General features: G+C 49.2%; 1 protein-coding gene across 7 annotated transcripts in view; it reads left to right on the top strand.

Annotated features, from left to right (window-relative positions):
• The window catches only part of CHDH (choline dehydrogenase), a 32,019-nt gene that overhangs the window by 6,803 nt on the left and 4,780 nt on the right, over window positions 1–20,436 (top strand). For 4 of the 7 annotated variants that reach the window (XM_019024051.4, XM_019024053.4, XM_019024052.4 and 1 more), the window contains 6 exons: window positions 15,074–15,853; window positions 16,509–16,660; window positions 17,365–17,494; window positions 18,506–18,640; window positions 19,403–19,545; window positions 20,038–20,140. In XM_019024051.4, coding sequence (XP_018879596.4) covers window positions 15,133–15,853; window positions 16,509–16,660; window positions 17,365–17,494; window positions 18,506–18,640; window positions 19,403–19,545; window positions 20,038–20,140 — 1,384 coding nt within the window. In that variant the 5' untranslated portion in view covers window positions 15,074–15,132. The remainder of the gene's footprint in view (window positions 1–15,073; window positions 15,854–16,508; window positions 16,661–17,364; window positions 17,495–18,505; window positions 18,641–19,402; window positions 19,546–20,037; window positions 20,141–20,436) is intronic. The other 3 variants (XM_019024054.4, XM_055382677.2, XM_055382676.2) reach the window with 1 other exon arrangement.

The raw sequence follows: 20,436 nt of genomic DNA, 5'->3' as shown, positions 1-20,436 counted from the left end.
AGTCGGTCTTTTAATTGCCTCATGTGTGTGAAGTCACCTTGGTGAGTCCCCAGCTGACCCTCGCCCATATCTTTTTCTCCTTCTGCTGGTCCGGGCTCCCCCCTTGTTCTGACATCACCCTGGCTACTCTGTGGAGAGTTGGTTCTGGGGTAGCCTGAGGAGGCAGCACTAGTAGCAGGGACACTGCTAGTATGTTGTGAGGAGGGTCCCAGTGGAGATGATGGGGCCTGATCCAGGTGGTGTCCAAGGGGTGGACAAAAGTGGGCAGATTCTGCAGCACCAGCCTCATCCTTATGAGAGAAGCTACTACCCCCAGGCCTCTGCTTCTGTGTCTGCTTTTCCTCCCCGGATAGTGCATTTTTATATACCAGTCACATGACAAGCATTTATTGAGTGCCTGCTGTGTACGTGGCTCTGGGAGCTTCTAGCTCTCCCCCACTGCTGTCTGTAAGTGAATGCACATGGCAGGAAGAGCAGCTCCATGATGGGCTCTGCCAGGTGGGAGCTTGGTAACTCCTGGCCTCTGAAGCCTGCCCATGAGGAGAGCCTTCATCTCCCCTGGAGAGGGAACAGCAGTTGTCTTTCTCTTGCTGCTATGTGACTGCATAAGAGCTGGGACACCAGCGCCTTCTATCCCCTCGGTCTGCCTCTGGCTGTGCTCCGGGTTACCCATACCCACCTCCCTACTTTCACCCGAGGCCCTCTGTGCTGCAGATCCCACTCACCCAGGCACAGTGCAGCCCGGAGTGCAGGGAGTTCACATCTGGAGCACAGTGGCCAGTCTTCCTCAGGGGCCAGCCTGAGGCACTGTATCCCCCATCCCCTAGTCTATCAGGTGCTTGACTCTGGGAGGGGCCCCTAAGGGATTTGGGTCTCCCCAGCAGCGACCTCTGTTGTACCCAGCCTCCTACCCATGGCTGGGCGCCCGCAGCACCTGCACAGACTGGATCCACAGACACGCCTGCAAGGGAAAAGAAACAGTAGGTGACCCTGAGGAGCCATCCGTGGAGGTTGAGCGGCCTGGGCCCCCCACCCTTGCCTGGATGTTAGAACTCCAGGTTTCCAATCTTACATTCTCTTTTTTTTTTTTTTTTTTGAGACAGAGTCTCACTCTGTCGCCCAGGTTGGAGTGCAGTGATATGATCTTGGCTCATGGCAACCTCTGCCTCCCAGGTTCAAGCAATTCTTTTGCCTAAGCCTCGAGTAGCTGGGACTACAAGGCGTGAGCCACCACACCCGGCTAATTTTTGTATTTTTAGTAGAGATGAGGTTTTGCCATGTTGGCCAGGCTGGTCTTGAACTCCTGACCTTAGGTGATCTGCCCACCTCAGCCTCCCAAAGTGCTGGGATTACAGATGTGAGCCACCGCGCCTGGCCTCCCACCTTACATACACTCTGCTTTTGGTATAGACCACCGTGAAGGTTTTAGAAAGTGGTGAAGCAGCTAGAGAGTGGAGGGATGTGTGCAGAGGGCAGAGGCCTGGAATGTGGAGCACAAGGTTCCCAGGCTGAGGAAGCACCCACAGTGGGGCAGCAGAGGGGAGGCAGGAGGGCAGACTTACTTCGGAGGAGCCACAGGCATCGGAGGTGCCCGCAGAGGCCAGCGCCCACGCCTTACCAACAGGAAACCCCTGCCCTGGGTCACATGGTGAGGCCTGGCAGAGCTCTGATGCGATGTCAGACTTCAGGGCTCCACCTCGGGTTTTTTTGGCAGCCTGTAGCCTCAGCCCAGTCCCATCTGCCCCTTTTTACCAAGAGGATCCAGAGGGCAGGTGGGCTACGCCCGAGCAGCCAGGGCACAAGGGGCCAAGTGGTATGGCCTCGTCCACACTGTCCAGAATCATCTCCCCGGTAGCAGTTTCCAATTCGGTTGTTAATTATGTATCAATATGTGGGAGATGAGATTCCTGGGAAGAGAAACTTGACACTAAAGAAAATGCCCTTTTTTTTTTTTTCTTTTAGAGACAGGGTCTTGCTCTATTGCCCATGCTGGAGTGCAGTGGAACAGTGCTAGCTCACTGCAGCCTTGAACTCCTGGGCTCAAGTGATTCTCCTGCCTCAGCCTCCTGAGTAGCTAGGACTATAGGTACACACCACCGTGCCTGGCTAATTAAAAAACAAGTTTTTTTTTAGAAAAAATTTCTGAGTTTTGCTATGTTGCCCAGGCTGGTCTTCAACTCCTCAATTACATCGAGCAATCCTGCCTCAGCCCAGAAAATGCTTTCAAAAAATTGTTTTAAACATTTTAATTGAGGTGCAACAGACATACGAAGTGTCCATCATGTTGGTTTTGATCTGTGTGTATGCCTGGATAACCATCACCAGGTCTGGATCCAGAACATTCCCAGGGGGTGCCTTCTGTTGGTCCTGGCACAGGTGTATGAGCTCAGCATCCACATCTCAGACTGCCCAGGTTGGGTTTGCTGTAGGCCACGTGCAGCCTCATCCCCTGCATGTGTCCCCTTGGCCAGCATGACGCAGCGCCAGCCTCAGGCCAAGCTCAGCACATGGTGGGAGGCAAGGGCGAGGAGCCCTCAGCCAGGGATGTGGGCTTTCCACAGCTCATCTCACTATTAGCCTGTTGAGGTCCCAGTAAGTGGCACAGAGAAGTCCCAGGATGGATGTGGTCAGTGGTGAGGAGGGCAATCCATGCCTGAGGGAAGGTGAGGAGTGAGTAGGTGAAAGGAGGTTAGGACCTGTACCTGGAGGAGAGAACAGCATGTGCAAAGGCCCTGGGGAGGAAGGGAAGGTGGACCATGCACCTGGATCCCAGGGAGTGATGCTCACAGTGGGATGATGGCTACAGAGGCTGGGGCCTGGCCTGGTCCGGCTTAGGACAAGAGGGCCTGGGGGGCCATGAGGAAGCTTGTCCCACTGTCTTAGGGAGATGGAGGCCTGGGTTGGGGGTGGCATGAGATTCCTGTGAGAGGAGGAGCAGCTGCCCAGGGTTACTCCCTGGACCACCACTGCCTCTGGGCCCAGCCAGGTCTCATTCTCAAACTGGGATCCTTCCCACCCTGGGCCACTGCACTGCACTCCCCTCAGCCCACCACAGGGCTGGGTATTCAGACGGTTGTGCTCCTGGGAGGCTCTGCTGGGCTGTAGGAAAGCAGCCAAGCCTTCTTGGCTTGAGACCCCTGGCATGGGAACTTGGTGTCTTGCACCTTTTTGCATGCTGACTATGACCTTTTGGCTTCTGTGATGTGGCTTTGTTGTTTGGGCCTGTGGTGGAGGGGTCCCAGCCTTTGGCTTGACATGGGGCAGGGGCTCGACCTCTTCAGGCTCGTTTCCCTCTCTGTGACATGGGGCTGATGGTGACGGAGTGATGATGAAGACCCTCCGCCCCACCCAGCATCTTTGGTGACTTAAATGTGATAACCCATGTGACATGCTCAGCAGGGGTAGCTGCTCCTGTTAATATAACTCAGTTTGGTCCCATGGTTTAATGGAGCTGTATGATCAGATAAAGGCAGCCACAGAGCAGTGTGTTCTTACCCACACAAAGCCCAGCCTAGCATGTAGGGAATCTTGTTCGAGGTCTCACAGAGATTGCAGGTCAAAGCCAGTACTAGAAGGCCAGATGGAAAAAAGCAGGTGACCTGCCCTGAATCCTCCTTTGGCGAATGACCCCCAGATGGGCACAGGTGGCCATGGCCCTTACCACATGTTTTGCAGTTTCCCCAAAAGACTGTCATCATCAGCCTGGCCTGTGGGCACAGTGACAGGTGTGAAGGTCAAGTGCAAGCCTGGGGCAGTGCTGACTTCAGGGTGCCAAGATTCAGGGCTGTAAAGTAACTTTCTGGGCTTTGAAGCTCATGAATAGCTGAGCTTTGTGCTAGGCCTACCTGAGCCTTGTCCACAATGGGCTATGGTGGCCACTTTTTAAATGTGTTAACAGGGTCCTTTCGTGTGGATGGACTCACTTTTTAATGGGCAGTACCCTATTAGGGGAGTGTTAGGTTGTTTATAATTCTTTGCCACTGTAAACAACACAGGGACAGGGCCCTTGTGCTTGTTTTTCTATGGTTGTGCAGAGCACTCTCTTGATTAAATTCCTATAAGCAGGATTGCTGAGACAAAGGGCTATACCTTTAAATTGCATCTGTTTTTCTGGAAATGTTGACATGCTCCCAGGTTGTCCCCAAAGTGGAATCATTATTTATCATTGGCCTTGTCCAGCCCGAGCTCCTCAAAGGCTGAGCAAGTTTGAGGCATCATTTTGCATGCAGGACTAGGCTGGTGTGGTTCGGCCTCTCTCCAGAGTTCTGTCTTCTCCTCTTGGGTGACCAGTGAAAGCTAGGACTGTAATGGCCAAAGGATCTAATCCTACAGGGCACAGTACACTGCACTGGCCAAGAGCTAGAAAGAAAACATGTGTGCACACCAAGATGTGGTGAGGAAGAAAGTGCTGCTGGGAGGCCTGTGCGAAGGGCCCTTTCAGGAAGCTTCCTCAGTACTCTAGCTGTGCGACTCTGCAGGCAGACGTGTTGCAAGTATGGGTATTCCTGGAATGGTGCGTAAGCATCTTCTTCTGGGCATGATCCTTTTGCAACTTCACTCTACCAAAGTTATAAAATGTCTTGTGCAATTGGCCACATGCTCAAAATTACATGGAAATCTGTCTTGTCGTATAAAGCAATCCGTTTTCTGACCACAAAATGTAGCAAACTTGTCAATAGCAGTCTTTGGCTCCTTTTTTTTGTTTGTTTTTTTGAAAGAGTCTCACTGTCTCCCCACAGGCTGGAGTGCAGTGGTGCAATCTGGGCTCACTGCAACCTCTCCCTCCCGGGTTCAAGAGATTCTTCTGCCTCAGCCTCCAGAGTAGCTGGGATTACAGGTGCCTTATTATGCCCGGCTAATTTTTTTGTATTTTTAGTAGAGACAAGGTTCACCATGTTGGCCAGGCTGATTTTGAACTTCTGACCTCAAGTGATCCACCCACCTCGGCCTGCCAAAGTGCTGGGATTACAGGCCTGAGCCACTGTGCCTGGCCAATTTTTGACTACTGATTTGAGAATTTGAAATGAGAATTGTTAGCTGATGCTACAAAGGGCTATGGCAATGAAAGCCACCAGCCATAACCAGTAGGACGTGGTGGCCCCCGTGTTTGTTACTCCTCTCTCTGCTCGATTCACCCACTGTGGCCATCACTGGCATTGGGGGTGGGGGTTTCGAGTTGACCAAAGCCTTGCCTCCCACACAGTGGCGCTACAGGGACCAGGTGTCCAACACCAAGGCCAGCCGGCCAGATGGAAGGTGTGGCTTGGTGGGGCTGCCCAGTGCCGCGGGAGGACTCATGTCACATGAGTCTTTTCCTCTTGACTGGAAGGTAGAGCAGGCAAAAGTCTCTTCTTCCTCGTGCATGGCAGTTGGCAAAGCCACATCTTCCTCTTCTGGTCCAGGCACTAGACTGGGCCTGGACATGGTTGGTTTCAGGAAACAGAGTGGGCTGGGAGTGCAGGCACGCAGAGTCCAAAGGGAAGCCTTGGATGCTACCTCACCAACTTCAGACCCCACCCATGGCAGGGAGGACTCCGACCCCAACACACGGAAATGAGCACGCATGCTATCCTGTTTTTCCCTGCTCCCATTCCTGCCCACCTTCCATCCTGCCAATGCCAGGCAGCTCCTTCCCTGCCCAGGCAGCCCAGGGAGGTGGAAGGGGCTGCTTCCCTGGAACTCCTGCCTCACACCAGTCAGTCTGCCCACCCACCCAGCCTGCGGGCCTGAGAGGGCACTATGCTAGCAGCTTAGGAGTCCCTGTCCTCAAGGAGTTCCCTTTGGGTAGCAGGCCCCTCCCTTGTGTGGGGAGGGTGGGAGTATCAAGGGGAGGTGTTGGAGCAGAGTTGTGATACGGGGTGGGGTTTTCAAATGACTGGGACCCGGAAGAGTAAATGACCTGCCACCACCTCAGGAAGAAGGCGTCTGTCTTCACTCCTACAGGGTAGGCTTGCTGCCCCCTGGCGAAGCTCCTGTTTTGCCTCTTGATCTTGTCAATTTTAATTATTGTCGTTTACTGCAGACCTTCTGTAAAACTACACAACAACAAACACACATGTGCCTGTCATCTAGATCAAGAAATAAAATGTGATTGGTGCAAATGAAAACCCCCAGGAATGCCTCCCTGCTCAGAGGTTACTACTACCCTCAAGTTTCTCTATACCTTTCCCCTTCATAGATTTGATTTACTTAACAAGATCCAGAATTCAACTGCATGTAGGATTTTGTTGGTGATTTAACCATTTTAAGCGTAATTCAGTGGCATTAAGTATATTTACAATGTTGTACACCCATCACCACTATCCGTTTCCAATTTTTTTTGCATCACCTCAAACAGAAGCTCTGTTCCCCCAAACAATAACTCCTTGTTTCCCTTCCCCTCATCTCCTAGTAACCTCTAATCTATTTTCTGTTTCTATGGATTTGCCTATTCCATAGAATCATATGATATTTGTCCTTTGGTGTCTGGCTTATTTCACTTAGCATAATGCTTTCAAGGTCCAGCCAAGCTGTAGCATGTGCCAGAATTTCATTCCTTTCTAAGGCTGAATAATATACCATTATATGTACATACCACATTTTATCTACTCACCTGGTTTTTTTGTTTTATTATTATTATTATTTTTTGTGATGGAGTCTCGCTCTGTCGCCCAGGCTGGAGTGCAGTGGCGCGATCTCGGCTCACTGCAAGCTCCGCCTCCTGGGTTCACACCATTCTCCTGCCTCAGCCTCCCAAGTAGCTGGGATTATAGGCACCTGCCACCATGCCTGGCTAATTTTTTTGTATTTTTAGTAGAGGCGGGGTTTCACCATGTTATTCAGGATGGTCTCAATCTCCTGACCTCATGATCCGCCCACCTTGGCCTCCCAAAGTGCTGGGATTGCAGGCGTGAGCCACCGTGCCCAGCCCTACTCACCTGTTGATAGACATTTGAGTTGTTGCCACCTTTTTGCTGTTGTGAATAATGATGCTGTAAACATTGGTGTAAGAATATCTGTTCAAGTTTCTTTCAGGTTTTTGGAGTATATACCTAGGAGTGGAATTACTGAATCACATGGTCTGTGTTTAGCTTTTTGAGGAACTGCTAACCTGTCTTCTACAGAATTTGCAACATTTTACATTCCTACCAGCAATGTGCAAAGGTTCCCATTTCTCCATATCCTCATTAACACTTGTTACTTTTCTTTCTTTTTTTTTTTTGAGATGGAGTCTGGCTCTGTTGCCAGGCTGGAGTACAGTGGTGCCATCTCGGCTCACTGCAACCTTTATTATAGCCATCCTGATGGGTGTGAAGTGGTTATTCGCTGTGATTTTGATTTATAGTTTCATAATGATTAGTGATGTTGAGCATCTTTTCATGTGTTTATTGGCCATTTGTGTTCCTTTCTTAGAGAAATGTCTATTCAAGTCCTTTGGCCATTTTCTATTTGAGTTGTTTGTTGTTGAGTTATAGTTTTAAACACATTCTAGATATTAACCTCTTATCAGATATATGGTTTGCAAATATTTTCTCCTATGGATTGTCATTTCATTCTTGAGAATGTCCTGTGATGCAGTAAAGTGTTTGATTTTGATGAAATGTAACTTTTCTACAGGTAGGGTGACACAAGCACCCCTGTGGCCACCAACACTGGGACTGTGCTGGGTCAGACCTGAAGTCAGCACAGGACTGGGTCTTGCCCAAGGCCTGCTGTAACCACTACGTGGCTACCGCCTGTATTCACACAAGGCCCCAGGGCTCTACAGTTAGCCAGCGGTGAAGCCAGCCAGGCTTGTGGCCTTCCCTTTGGGGCGGCAAGTTTCCCCAGGCCCCGGGCAGATAGAGATGCTTTCCGGGAGCCAGGTACTGGAGTCAAAAACATTAGAAAGCTACCTCGTGTTCTATTCTACTGTAGCTGAGCTGGCACTCACACCGTGTGACACAGTCCTTCCCACTTTTCCCTTTCCACAGGCAGAGGAGCCTCACACCATGGCGACCACCACAGGCCCACAGGGAGGACTGCCAGGATGCCACCAGCATTCACTTAAGGCCCAAGGGCTCTTCAGTCAGCTTGTGGTGAATGCTGCCAGGCCTGAGACTCACCCTTCAGGGCAGTGGGCTCCCCTCTGGCCCAGGGTTGGTCCGGAAAGGCCACTTAAGAGCCAAGGCCTGGAATCAGGGAACCCAAGAGCCCTCTTGGTGCTCTCCTCCACTGTGGCCAAGCTGGTGCCTGATTTTTGGTTGCTATGAAATTGCTCCCTTTGTGCAGATAGTTGTCAAACTTGGTGTTCCTGTTGGGGTGGGGGGCGAGGGGGACGATTGATGGAGCAAATAGAGATTTGCCATCTTGCTCTTCTCTTCCCTGATTTCAGTCTCTTTTAAGATGTATTAAGATTTGTTGTTGCCTAACATATGGTCTCTCCTGGAGAATGTTCCATGTGCACTTGGAAAAAATGTGTATTCTCTTGTTGCGGTGAATGTTTTGTATATATCTGTTAGGTCTCCAACTGGTTTATAGTGTTATTCAAGTCCTCTGTTTCCTTACTGATCTTCTGTCTAGCTTCTGTCCATTATTGAAATCTGAGTATTGAAGTCTCCAGTTATTGTTGTAGGACTGTTTATTTCTCCCTTCAAATCTGTCATTGTTTGCTTCATTTTGGGGCCCTGATATTTGGTGCATATATGAATTGCATGTTTTAAAACTTCACATATATACAAATATATGTGAAGATATATATATATAAAATCTCATTTAGGCCACAGCCTCCTATAATATTCTTTTTGTGTGCTGAATATATTTTTAGGATTCATCCATGTTGATGTGAGGTGCTATGTGTCTTTCATTTTCACTGCTGTCTGGGGTTTCTTTGTATGACCAACTGAACTATACCTTTTTCTATGTCCTTTATATTTCCATATACATTTTGAAATCAGCATTTCAATTTCCACCAAAAAAAAAAAAAAGCCTGCTGGGATTGGCATTGCATCGAATCTATAAATCAATTTGGGGAAAACTGACATCATAAAAATATTGGGTCTTCCTATTCGTAGTATTTATTTAGGTCATCTTTAACTTCTGTCAATGTTTTGTAGTTTTCAGTATATAGGTCCTGTATATATTTTAAGTTTATTACTAAGTATGTCACGTTTCCTGGTGCTCTTGTGTTATTGTTTTGTCTTGTGGTTTCCCATGGAGGGTGGGATCAACCCCCCACCACCCAAAGTTGGTTTGAATGTTGAGACTAATGACATCACACACACACCAAGTGGCTACCATAAGGTTTATTGCTCACATAATGGAGCTTTATAGGGCTAGCACCCAGGCTTGTCTGTGAAGGAAGGGGTGAGTGTTCCTGGTTATTATTATAGTTAGGGAGTGGAGTCAAGGTGAGAATCCCACACGTGAATTGGATTTGCATGACTTGAACCTCCCTGTTGATACTCCAGGCAGGAATGCCAGAGCTTTTTTATTCACTTGCCCAGGTGTGGGGCAAGAGGGGAAGAGGGAGGGATGGAGCTTGAAAGCTATCAGTAGTCAAACATCAAAAATGGAGTCAGGCTCTATTATAGTTTTAAAATACTGTTTAAAAAGGCAGTTTCAGGCTCACAGCAAAATTGAGAGGAGGGTGAAGAGATTTCCCATATAACCTTTGCCCCTACACATGCATAATCCTCCCATTAACAACATCCTCGCACTAAAGTGGTACATTTATTACAAATAATAAACCTATATTAGCACATCATTATCACCTAAAGCCCATAGTTTACATTAGGGTTCACTCTTGGTATTGCACATTCTATAGGGTTGGACAAAAATGACCTGTATCCACCACTGTACAGAAAACAGATTAGTTCCCCGCCCTAAAAATCCTTTGTGGCCTGCCTGTTTATCCCTCTCCCAACTCCTGGTAACCACTGATCGTTTTACTGTCTCCATAGTTTTGCCTTTTTCAGGATGTAATATCGTTGAACTCATACAGTTTGTAGCCTTTTCTGATTGGCTTCTTTCATTTAGTAATTATGCATTTAAGTTTCCTCCTTGTTTTTTCATGGCTTCCTGGCTCATTTCTTTTTAGCACTAAATGATATTCCATTGTCAGGATGTACCACAGTTTATTTATCCATTCACCTACTGAAGGATATCTTGGTTCCTTCCAGCTTTGGGCAGTTATGAATAAAACTGCCATAAATATTTATTTCCTGGTTTTTGTTTGGACATAGTTTTCAGTTCCTTTGGGTAAATACCAAGGAGCACAACTGCTGGATCATGTGGTAAGAGTGTGTTGACTTTTACAAGAAATCACCAAACTGTCTTCCAAAGTGGCTGTACCATTTAGCACTGCCACCAGCCATGAATGAAAGTTCCTGTTGCCTCACATCCTTGTCAGCATTTGATGTTGTCAGTGTCTGGATTTTGGCCATTCTAATATGTGTATAGTAGTGTCTCACTCTTGTTTTAATTTGCATTTTCCTGATGACATATGATGTGGACGATCTTCTCATATGCATCTTTGCCATCTGTCTATCTTCTTTAGTGAGGTGTCTGTTAAGGTCTTTGGGCCATTCTTTAATCAGGTTATCTGTTATTGAGTTTTAAGAATATGTTTATTTGTGTATTTACATAGTAGTCCTTTATAAGGTATATCTTTTGCAAAGATTTACTCCTCGTCTGTGACTTGTCTATTCTCTTGATAGTGTCTTTAGCAAAGTAGAAAACTCACATTTGATTGAAGTCCAGCTTATCAATTCTTTCTTTCATGGACTGTGCCTTTGGTGTCATAATATATAAAGTCATCGTCAAGCCCAAGGTCATCTAGAGGTTCTTTCTCCTGTGTTATCTTCTAGGAGTTTTATAGTTTTATATTTTACATTTAGGTCTGTGATCCATTTTGAGTTAATTTTTGTGCAGGGTATAAGGTCTTTTTCTATATTTACTCTGTGTGTGTGTGTGTGTGTGTGTGTGTGTGTGTGTGTGTGTGTCTAGTTATTCCAGCTCCCTTTGTTGAAAAGACTTTCTTGCTCTATTGTGCTGCCTTTGATGATTTGTCAAAGATCAGTTGGCTACATTTATATGGGTCTGTTTCTGGGCTCTCTGTTCTGTTCCATTGATCTATTCACCAGTATGACACTGTTTTGATTACTGTAGCTTTATAGTCAATCTTGAAGTTGGGTAGTGTCAGTCCTCCAATTTTGCTCTTCACTTTCAGTATTTTGTTGGCCATTCTGTGTCTTTTGCCTCTCCATATATACTTTGAACCAGTCTGTTAATATCTACAAAATAACTTGCTGTGGTTTTGACTGGGACTGCATTGAATTTGTAGATGAAGTTGAGAAGAACTGACATCTTGACAATATTGAGCCTTCCAATTTGCAAACATGAAATATCTCTCCATTTATTTAGTTTTTAAATTTCATCAGGGTTTCATAGTTTTCCTCATATAGGTCTTACACATATTTTGTTAGATTTATACCTAAGTATTTCTTTGTGATGCTTATTTATTTATTTAGGGGCAGGGTCTTGCTGTCACTTAGGCTGAGGTGCAGTAGTCCAGGCTGGAGTGCAGAGGCTCAATCATAGCTCTCTGCAGCCTCAAGCTAGGACTACAGGTATGCACCACCACACCCAGTTACTTTATTTTTTACTAGTTATTTATTTTTTTAGAGATGGTATATTTAGTCTGTTCTCTCATTGCTATAAAGAACTACCTGAGACTAGGTTATTTATAAGAAAAGAGGTTTAATTGGCTCATGGTTCCACAGGCTTTACAGGAAACATGGCTTGGGAGGCCTCAGGAAACTTACAATCATGGCAGAAGGTGAAGGGGAAGCAGGCATGTCTTACATGGCTGGAGCAGTAGGAAGAGAGAGAGGAGGGGAGGTGCCACACGCTTATAAACAACCAGATCTCATGATAATTCACTGTCATGAGAACAGCAAGAGGGAAGTCTGCCCCTATAATCCAGTCACCTCTTCCAACATTGGTGATTACAATTCGACAAGAGATTTGGGTGGAGGCATAAATCCAAACCATATCAGATGGGGTATTTCTATGTTGCCCAGGCTGGTCTCAAACTCCTGGCCTCAAATGATCCTCTGACCTTAGCCTCCCAAAGTGTTGGGGTTATATGGGCCACTGCACCCAGCCTGGGGTGCTAATTTAAATGGTATTGTGTTTTTAATTTCAAATTCCACTTGTTTGTTGCTGGTATATAGGAAAGCAATTGGCTTTTATATATTAACCTTATATCCTGAAACCTTGCTATAATTGCTTATTAGTTCCAGGAATTTTTGTTGATTCTTTTAGATTTTCTATATGGACAATCATGTCATTAGCAAAGTTTCATTTCTTCCTTCCCAATCTGTACCTTTTCCTTTTCTTGTCTTACTGCATTAGATAGGACTTCCAGTACAATACTAAAAAAGAGTGGTTCAAAGGGACATCCTTGCCTCGTTCCTGGTTAGTGAGAAAGCTTTGAATTTTTTACCATCAGGTATGATGTTAGTTGTAGGGTTTTTGTAGATATTCTTTACCAAGTTGGGGGAGTTTCCTTCTACTCTTGGTTTACTGAGAGTTTCTATCATTTAATGGATGTTAAATTTTGTCAAATGCTTTTTCTGCATCTGTTAATATGATCATGTGAGTTTTCTTTTTCAGCCTGTTGATTATTTTTGAATGTTGAACCAGTCTTGCATACTTGAGATAAAGCCCACTTGGTTGTGGTATATAATTCTTTCTATACATACTTTGATTCAATTTTCTGGTATTTTTGTTGAGTGTTTTTATCTATGTTCAGGAAAGATACTGGTCTGTAGTGTTTTTTTTTTTTATTGTAATGTCTTAGTCTGGTTTTGTTATTAGGGTGATGCTAGCCTCACAGAATGAGTCAGGAAGTAATCCTCTGTTTCTGTCTTCTAGAAGAGACTGTAGAGTACTGGTATAATTTCTTCCTTAAATGGTTGATAGAAATCACCAGTGAGCTTAGTCAAGCTTGGTGCTGTTTTGGAAGGTTATCAATTATTGATTCAATTTCTTTAATAGATATAGGCTTATTTGGAGTGTCTTTCTTCTTGTGTGAGTTTTGGCAGCTTGTGTCTTTCAAGGAATTAGTCCATTTCATCTAAATTTTCATCTACTTTATTTTTAAAGATGTATTCCCTGGTATAATTTTTCAATTTCAGTAAACTAGGACTAGAGGTTTTTTTTTTTCTTTCAATATTTAAAGTTGTCACTCCATTACCTTCTGGATTGCATGTTTTCTGAGAATTTTGCTGTCATTATTATATTTATTCCTCTGCATATGTTTTTTGTCTGGCTACAGTGATGATTTTTTCTTTATTTTGAAGTTTCAGCAGCTTAACTATGATGTACTTAGATGTGTTTTTCTTTGTACTAATCCTGCTTGGGATGCTCTAAGCTTCTTGAATCCATAGTGTTTTGTCTTGCACTACGTTTGGGAAAGTCTCAGCAATTATCTCTTCAAGTATTTCTCCTCCCTTGTTCTCTGTCTGTTCTTTCCGCCTTGCCCTCCTTCCCCACTATTTCCCCCTCAGACTCCAGTTATCTGTACTTTAGTTTGATATTGTCCCAGAGTTGTTGGTTGTTTTTTCTCTCTTCCCCTCTTTATATTTCCAGATTCTTTTCTGTGCTATATCCAATTAAAAATTGTTCTTCTCTAACATTGTATTTTTTTCTTGCATTTATGTTTTTTTCTATAGTGTTCATTGTTTGGCTGAAGTTTCCTATCTGTCCACCTTTTCAACTATATCTTTTATAATGTTCACCTTGGTTAAAGTCCTTGTTTGATGGGTTCTAACATCTGGGTGCATTACTCCTTGGTCTGTTTCTGTTGACTACTTTATCTCTTGATAAGGAGTCATTTATTTGCCTTGCTTTTTGGTATGTATCCTAATTTTTTATTGAATGCTAGACCTTGTGTGTAATGGGATAGTGGAGACTGAGGTAAACAGTATACCTAGCAAAGGACCTGTCTTTCATTCTGTTGGGTTGTTAGTGTGGAGTGTTGTCAGTCTGGTGGGGAGTGGTGTGGGGCCTGGAGCTCTGAAGAGTTCTTCTCAGTGTTCCAGCAGCCTCAGACATACCATTCAGGAGGCCCCGCCACCTCTGTCTCCTATGCCTGTGCAGCAGTGGACGGGAGGAGGAGAAAGAGCCTCTGCACTCCAGTGGTAGGCTGCTCTTACTTGGTGCAGGGCTTGTGGAAGGGGTGGTGAGATTTATCAGGCTTTCCTTTTGTTTCAGCCTCAGTCTTGGGCAGGCCTTGTTGGTCTGAGCCTCATGGGTGGGGCGTTCTCAGGTGTTCTTTTTCAATGGAGGTTTTCATGACATATCCTGTTTCTTTTCTACCTCTGTGCACTATGCTGGGATTGATTTGAACACTGTTAGGAAAGGGCCCTTTCAAAGCTATTGCCATTTTTCTGTTAAAACGCTAGCATTCTACAGAGTGATCTTTGAAGAGTGTAGCTCTGATCTTGAACCTGCTTCAGATCCCTCTAGTGCTCCCCATGGCCCCTCGGGTCAAAGGCTTTGAGCTCTACAGTCTCGTGCCTCTCATGCTGATCTTCCTTCAGTTATTTAAGTCTTGTCCTTTTCCCAGGCCCTAAACCATCCGTTTTGAGAGCAGATGTCTTTCTGTGTATTGCTGCAGGAACTGGGTGGGGCAGGGAACAGTGCCTAGCACATGGTAGGGGCTGAGCCCACTGTCTTGAAGGGATGAGTACAAATACTCTGTTTTCTTTCTCCCTTGGAAAGCCCTTCGCCCCCCTGCCTTCCAGCAGGCAGACTCCAGCCCAGTCTCCAGCCCAGTCTCCAGGTTCATACACAGGGCACAGGGAAGCATTTTACCCCTCAGTTGGGGGAGGGGCCTTTCTGCTGCCCCATCCCCTGGCCTGTGCCTGTCCATCCTGGCACATACAAAACAGTTCTGAAATTCCTGTGTGTCCCTCACTTCCTCCTCCTAGTTCCTTTGAGCAGCCACATCAGGCTGGGCCTGCTGCACCCTGCCCCGGCAGGCCGTTGGTGAGCATACCCTGGATATGCGGAGTTAAGATTTTTAAAGCCCCTCTTCCTGTTTTAGGGAGAAGTGAGTCATCTCATTCCCCTCCGTGGATCAGAGGACTTGGACTAGATAGAAGCATGTGGTGTCTCCTACGAGGCCTGGGCCGGCCTGGAGCCCTGGCACGGGGAGCCCTGGCACGGGGAGCCCTGGGGCAGCAGCAATCCCTGGGTGCCCGGGCCCTGGCCAGCGCAGGCTCTGAGAGCCGGGACGAGTACAGCTATGTGGTGGTGGGCGCGGGCTCGGCGGGCTGCGTGCTGGCCGGGAGGCTCACGGAGGACCCCGCCGAGCGCGTGCTGCTGCTGGAGGCCGGGCCCAAGGACATGCGCGCGGGGAGCAAGCGGCTCTCGTGGAAGATCCACATGCCCGCGGCCCTGGTGGCCAACCTGTGCGACGACAGGTACAACTGGTGCTACCACACAGAGGTGCAGCGGGGCCTGGACGGCCGCGTGCTGTACTGGCCACGCGGCCGCGTCTGGGGCGGCTCCTCATCCCTCAATGCCATGGTCTACGTCCGTGGGCACGCCGAGGACTACGAGCGCTGGCAGCGCCAGGGCGCCCGCGGCTGGGACTACGCGCACTGCCTGCCCTACTTCCGCAAGGCGCAGGGCCACGAGCTGGGCGCCAGCCGGTACCGGGGTGCCGATGGCCCGCTGCGGGTGTCCCGGGGCAAGACCAACCACCCGCTGCACTGCGCATTCCTGGAGGCCACGCAGCAGGCCGGCTACCCGCTCACCGAGGACATGAATGGCTTCCAGCAGGAGGGCTTCGGGTGGATGGACATGACCATCCATGAAGGTAGTGGTCTCCCTTCTCTTTTTTAAAAAGCACTACCCCCTACCCCAGCCCCCACCCATCTTGGCCCGTGGCTCCGGGCTCCTGGCTCCAGCATGGTCAGGAGGCATGGGCAGACTGAGGCTGGCACGACTGGGAAGAGATCTGGCTTAGTATACCCCCCAAGAGTACAACCCAGAGCCCTGAGAGTGACCCAGGATGGTGACCCTGGGCGTTCTCTGCACCTCTGGCCCCTGTTGGTGTGGATAACAGAGAATCAGCTCTCTGGACAGAGAGCCTAAGTCCTCTAGGGACTTGCACATGGGGAAACTGAGGCACAGAGTGGTGAAGGGCCTTGCTCACAGCAGGACAGAGGGGAGCCAGGGCTGACCCGGGGCTTCTGCCTGCCTCTTGAAGGCTCTCACCCCTCTGGCTGTGCTGCTGGTCTCTGTGTCCTCCTGTTTGAGGGTGAAGGGTACTTTTCCACCTGCATCCAGGGGACCCCAGGCAGATGTGGACTCAGTAGGGCGGGGTCTTGCAGGGTCTTTCCGTCTCAGCTTTACTTTGAAGGCGGGACTTGCAGTCAGAGCTGGGCATATCCACTCTTTCTCCAGCTCCTTCCTCCTGCCCAGGTGCCAGGGGAGGGCGGAGCCATGCCTGACCACCTCACTCCATCCTGCAGGCAAACGGTGGAGCGCGGCCTGTGCCTACCTGCACCCAGCACTGAGCCGCACCAACCTCAAGGCCGAGGCCGAGACGCTTGTGAGCAGGGTGCTATTTGCGGGCACCCGTGCAGTGGGCGTGGAGTATGTCAAGAATGGCCAGAGCCACAGGGTGAGTGGACTGCAGCTGGGGTCCTGGAAGAAGGGGGTGGTCAGTGACCCTGGTGGTCCAGCTCAGAGTGGGCAGGAGTCACGCCCTCACCCCCCAGCCCCACGTGCTCATCCCTGTGATGGTGGGGGGAGGGGCGAGTAGCTGATGGCAGTGGGCTGGTGGAGGTGAGGCAGCCCCTAGTCCTGCCACCTAGAAAGGGCCTATGGTGTCAGTGCCCCTGTGTGCCATGCCTAATAATTCAGAGCTGTCCCCCAGTACCTTCCACACCATTTCAAGGCACTGATGTCACAGAAAGCTATAGGTTTACACTAGAGGTTTTAAAACCCATAAATGTGATTGTACTCTATTTCTGTGTTGTTGGCAGGGGGTCTGACTGTTTTGCAGCTTCAGGTGTAGATCTGGTTCACCGCTTGCTCTCTCTAAACCACCCACTTGAATGCCTGCTTTCATTTATCTCATGTAAGCCCTCCCCTCCTGTTTCTAAGGCCGTCACTACTGTCCAGCTGTAGTTGCACCTGCTGGTTGCTTTCAAGTAGTGACTCAGCGAGTTTCCTCTCCTTGATTCTGGGGCCTGTCCCGGGTGTGCCACAGGATTCCACATCCCAAGGCCGTGTTCTCATGGTGCTGGCTAGAGTAGGGCGCCGGTCTGTGAGTCAGGAGAACAGCTGGCTTTTCAGGGAGTGACCTGGCTGGACCTCTTCCAGGCTTATGCCAGCAAGGAGGTGATTCTGAGTGGAGGTGCCATCAACTCTCCACAGCTGCTCATGCTCTCTGGCATCGGGAATGCTGATGACCTCAAGAAACTGGGCATCCCTGTGGTGTGCCACCTACCTGGTGAGTCCCCTTCTTTACTGCTCCCCAGAGGCTGTCTCTGCTCAACAAAAGGCTTAGTGTATGTATCTTATTAGCATGAAGTGGGGAGGTGGTGGCAGTCAGTGATCCTTGGAACTATCACATCGTCCCCGAGAGCCCGAAGGTTTCCCAGGCCTCACTGGACACTGTCATCCCTGGGCCCTGAGTCTTGCATTGTTTTCCTTCTCCCTACCCTGGCTGCCCTATTTCACTTGGAGAAGGGCACCCTGCAGCAGGGAGTATCTGCCCGTGAAGCCCCACTGGGTCGGGCATGGGCGTGTCACCAGGGCAGCTCTATGGTGAGAGGGGTCCAGGCCTCATCCTTCCATCCACAGGACTTGCTGGCTGCCCTGAGCATGAATGAGGTCAGCTCCGTGCTCCAGAGCCTGCTCTTCATGTTAAGATGTAAACTTGAGGGTCGGGCTCTGTCTCTTGCCCTCCTTGATAACCCCACTCCGGGAGGGCTAGGCCTTTGTGCATTTAGGCTTCATTATGAGGGGCCTGGGGAAGTGCTGCTTCATGATGTTGACCTGCCCAGTGTCCCAATAGGCTTGGATGAATTCATGCAAGGACGGTGTAGCACGACAGGGCTGCTTCCTCCTTCCCCACGCTGGCGTGAGGGTGGGGCTGCTGTCTGCCCCTCTGGCCATCACCATCCAGCCACCGCTCACCAAGCAGTGCCTGCTGAAGGCGTAGGCCCTGCCCTCACAGAGGGGGCTGCTGAGCAGGGCTGACAAGGGGCACCCAGAGGCTGCCGTAGGAGTAAGTGACAAGGACAGGTGGCCTTGGCAGCATCCGAGGCAGGCCAGACTTGGCCAGGAGTGCACACATAGTGTCTCTGGGAGGCAGCCTTTAAGCTGAGACCAGGGAACTGAGCAGGAGCTGGTCCAGAAGATAAGGGAATAGGAAAGAATTTTTCAAAACCAGGGGGATATTGAGAAGCAGCTGAGCCCCCTTGGTAGCCATTTTCTAAACCACTCCTTCCCGTATCAGGGGTTGGCCAGAACCTGCAAGACCACCTGGAGATCTACATTCAGCAGGCATGCACCCGCCCTATCACCCTCCATTCAGCACAGAAGCCCCTGCGGAAGGTCTGCATTGGTCTGGAGTGGCTCTGGAAATTCACAGGTGAGCACACTTATCAGTAACCTGGGAGGAGACTGTCTATAAGCATTGAGACCTCCTTCCTGAGGAGCTGAACAGGGGTTCTGGCCACTGGGTTTGATGCGGAACTATGCCATTTACCTTAGCCCTGAGCCTCAGTTTTTCCATCTTCAAAACGGGGATGCACAGTTTCAACCTGACAGGTTGAAGCGAGGACCAGAAACAATAGCACATGCCAAGGAGCTTGGCCCAGGGCCTGCTGGAGGTGAGACTCCTCGGGGCTTAGGGGCTGCTCTTCCTTACAGATGAGCAGGGATGGCCTCGTGCTGGACAGCAGGCGAGGTCCAAGGAGCCAGGAGAAAAGGTGGAGAGAGGAGACTTTGGGGCTAGACTGCAGAATCAGCATTCATCTTTCAACCTTTTCCATTTGATTTCTAGCTGTGCCTGGGCCAGGAAATGGTAGTTTAAAATCCTACCCATCCACTCAGTCTGTATTTCTCACACACCTAGTATGTGCTGTGTGCTGTGCTAGGTAGTGGGAAGAGCCGGTAAGGCAGGTGGCATGGGCAGTGGCAGAATTGGCCCTGGTAGAGAGCAGAGCTGATGCCATCCTTTTGGCAAATAGCTGATATTTTATGGTGTGGTGCTGGGTGAGCCCCCTGTGAGGGGTGAACAGATGTGGACAGGACTTGGGTCCAGGCACTAGAGTGCAGTCCAGGAGAAAGGAGGGAAACCAGGAGCAGCCGGCCCACCTGCCACGGCCTGACTGGCTCTTCTGCTTCTCAGGGGAGGGAGCCACTGCCCATCTGGAAACAGGTGGGTTCATCCGCAGCCAGCCTGGGGTCCCCCACCCGGACATCCAGTTCCATTTCCTGCCATCCCAAGTGATTGACCACGGGCGGGTCCCCACCCAGCAGGAGGCTTACCAGGTGAGCAGGTGGAAGAGCCTCGGCTTCCCAGGATGTCTCCTTCCCACCAGGAAGGAAGATGCTCCCATCTTCCAAGGCACCATTCTCCCTGGTGCCATATGGCTGCAGAGTGGGGGACACAGAGGCCTGTCCCCTGCCTTCCAGCTGCCCAGCGTGTCAGTCTGCGTGGTGCGTGCCAATGGTATGACTGTTTCATGCAGGCTAGGTACCGAGCACCAGAAATGGGACAAACAGAGGGGCTGACTTGGCTCTGGGATCACCACCTCTGAAAGCTTTGAGCCATGGAGTATGAGGCCAGGATGAAAGAGTGATTCCTTGAGGTGGTCTGTAATCACTCGTGGAGGTGGGTACCATGCGGGCAAATGCTAACATGCATCTGTTCCCCCACTGATTCTGGAAGCAGAGGCCCACCCTACAGGTAAACCAGGGTTGACAGAGGTCACCGTGGATGTCTATGGAGGGACCGTCACTGCTTCCTCTGTGTTCTTCTAGGTACATGTGGGGCCCATGCGGGGCACGAGTGTGGGCTGGCTCAAACTGAGAAGTGCCAATCCCCAAGACCACCCTGTGATCCAGCCCAACTACTTGTCAACAGGTACTTCACCCACCTGTGTCTTCCTGGGTTTGAACAAACGAATGCCTTTGTGGGGTTCCTGTTTATCCCTGAATCATACCCTTGGACTACACTTTCTAAGACACAAGTGACCCTCTGTCGTCCCCCACCCTGTCACTTTAGGCTGTAAACTTGCATAGGCAGCCCCGTAGTGTCCTGGGACACATGAGATAAATGAAGTCCCGGGTTTAGACAGTAGGGGAGATTTGCAGCTTTCAGAACAATCTGCCATGATGTGCAGGGAGACCACGCCATGCAGGTGCCAGGTCTGTAGGTAG

This window comes from Gorilla gorilla, chromosome 2 (genome assembly GCF_029281585.2).
Source record: "Gorilla gorilla gorilla isolate KB3781 chromosome 2, NHGRI_mGorGor1-v2.1_pri, whole genome shotgun sequence".
Taxonomy (NCBI): Eukaryota; Metazoa; Chordata; class Mammalia; order Primates; family Hominidae; genus Gorilla; species Gorilla gorilla.
The sequence above is the reverse complement of the archived record's forward strand: the minus strand, read 5'-3'. Positions and strand labels throughout refer to the sequence as shown.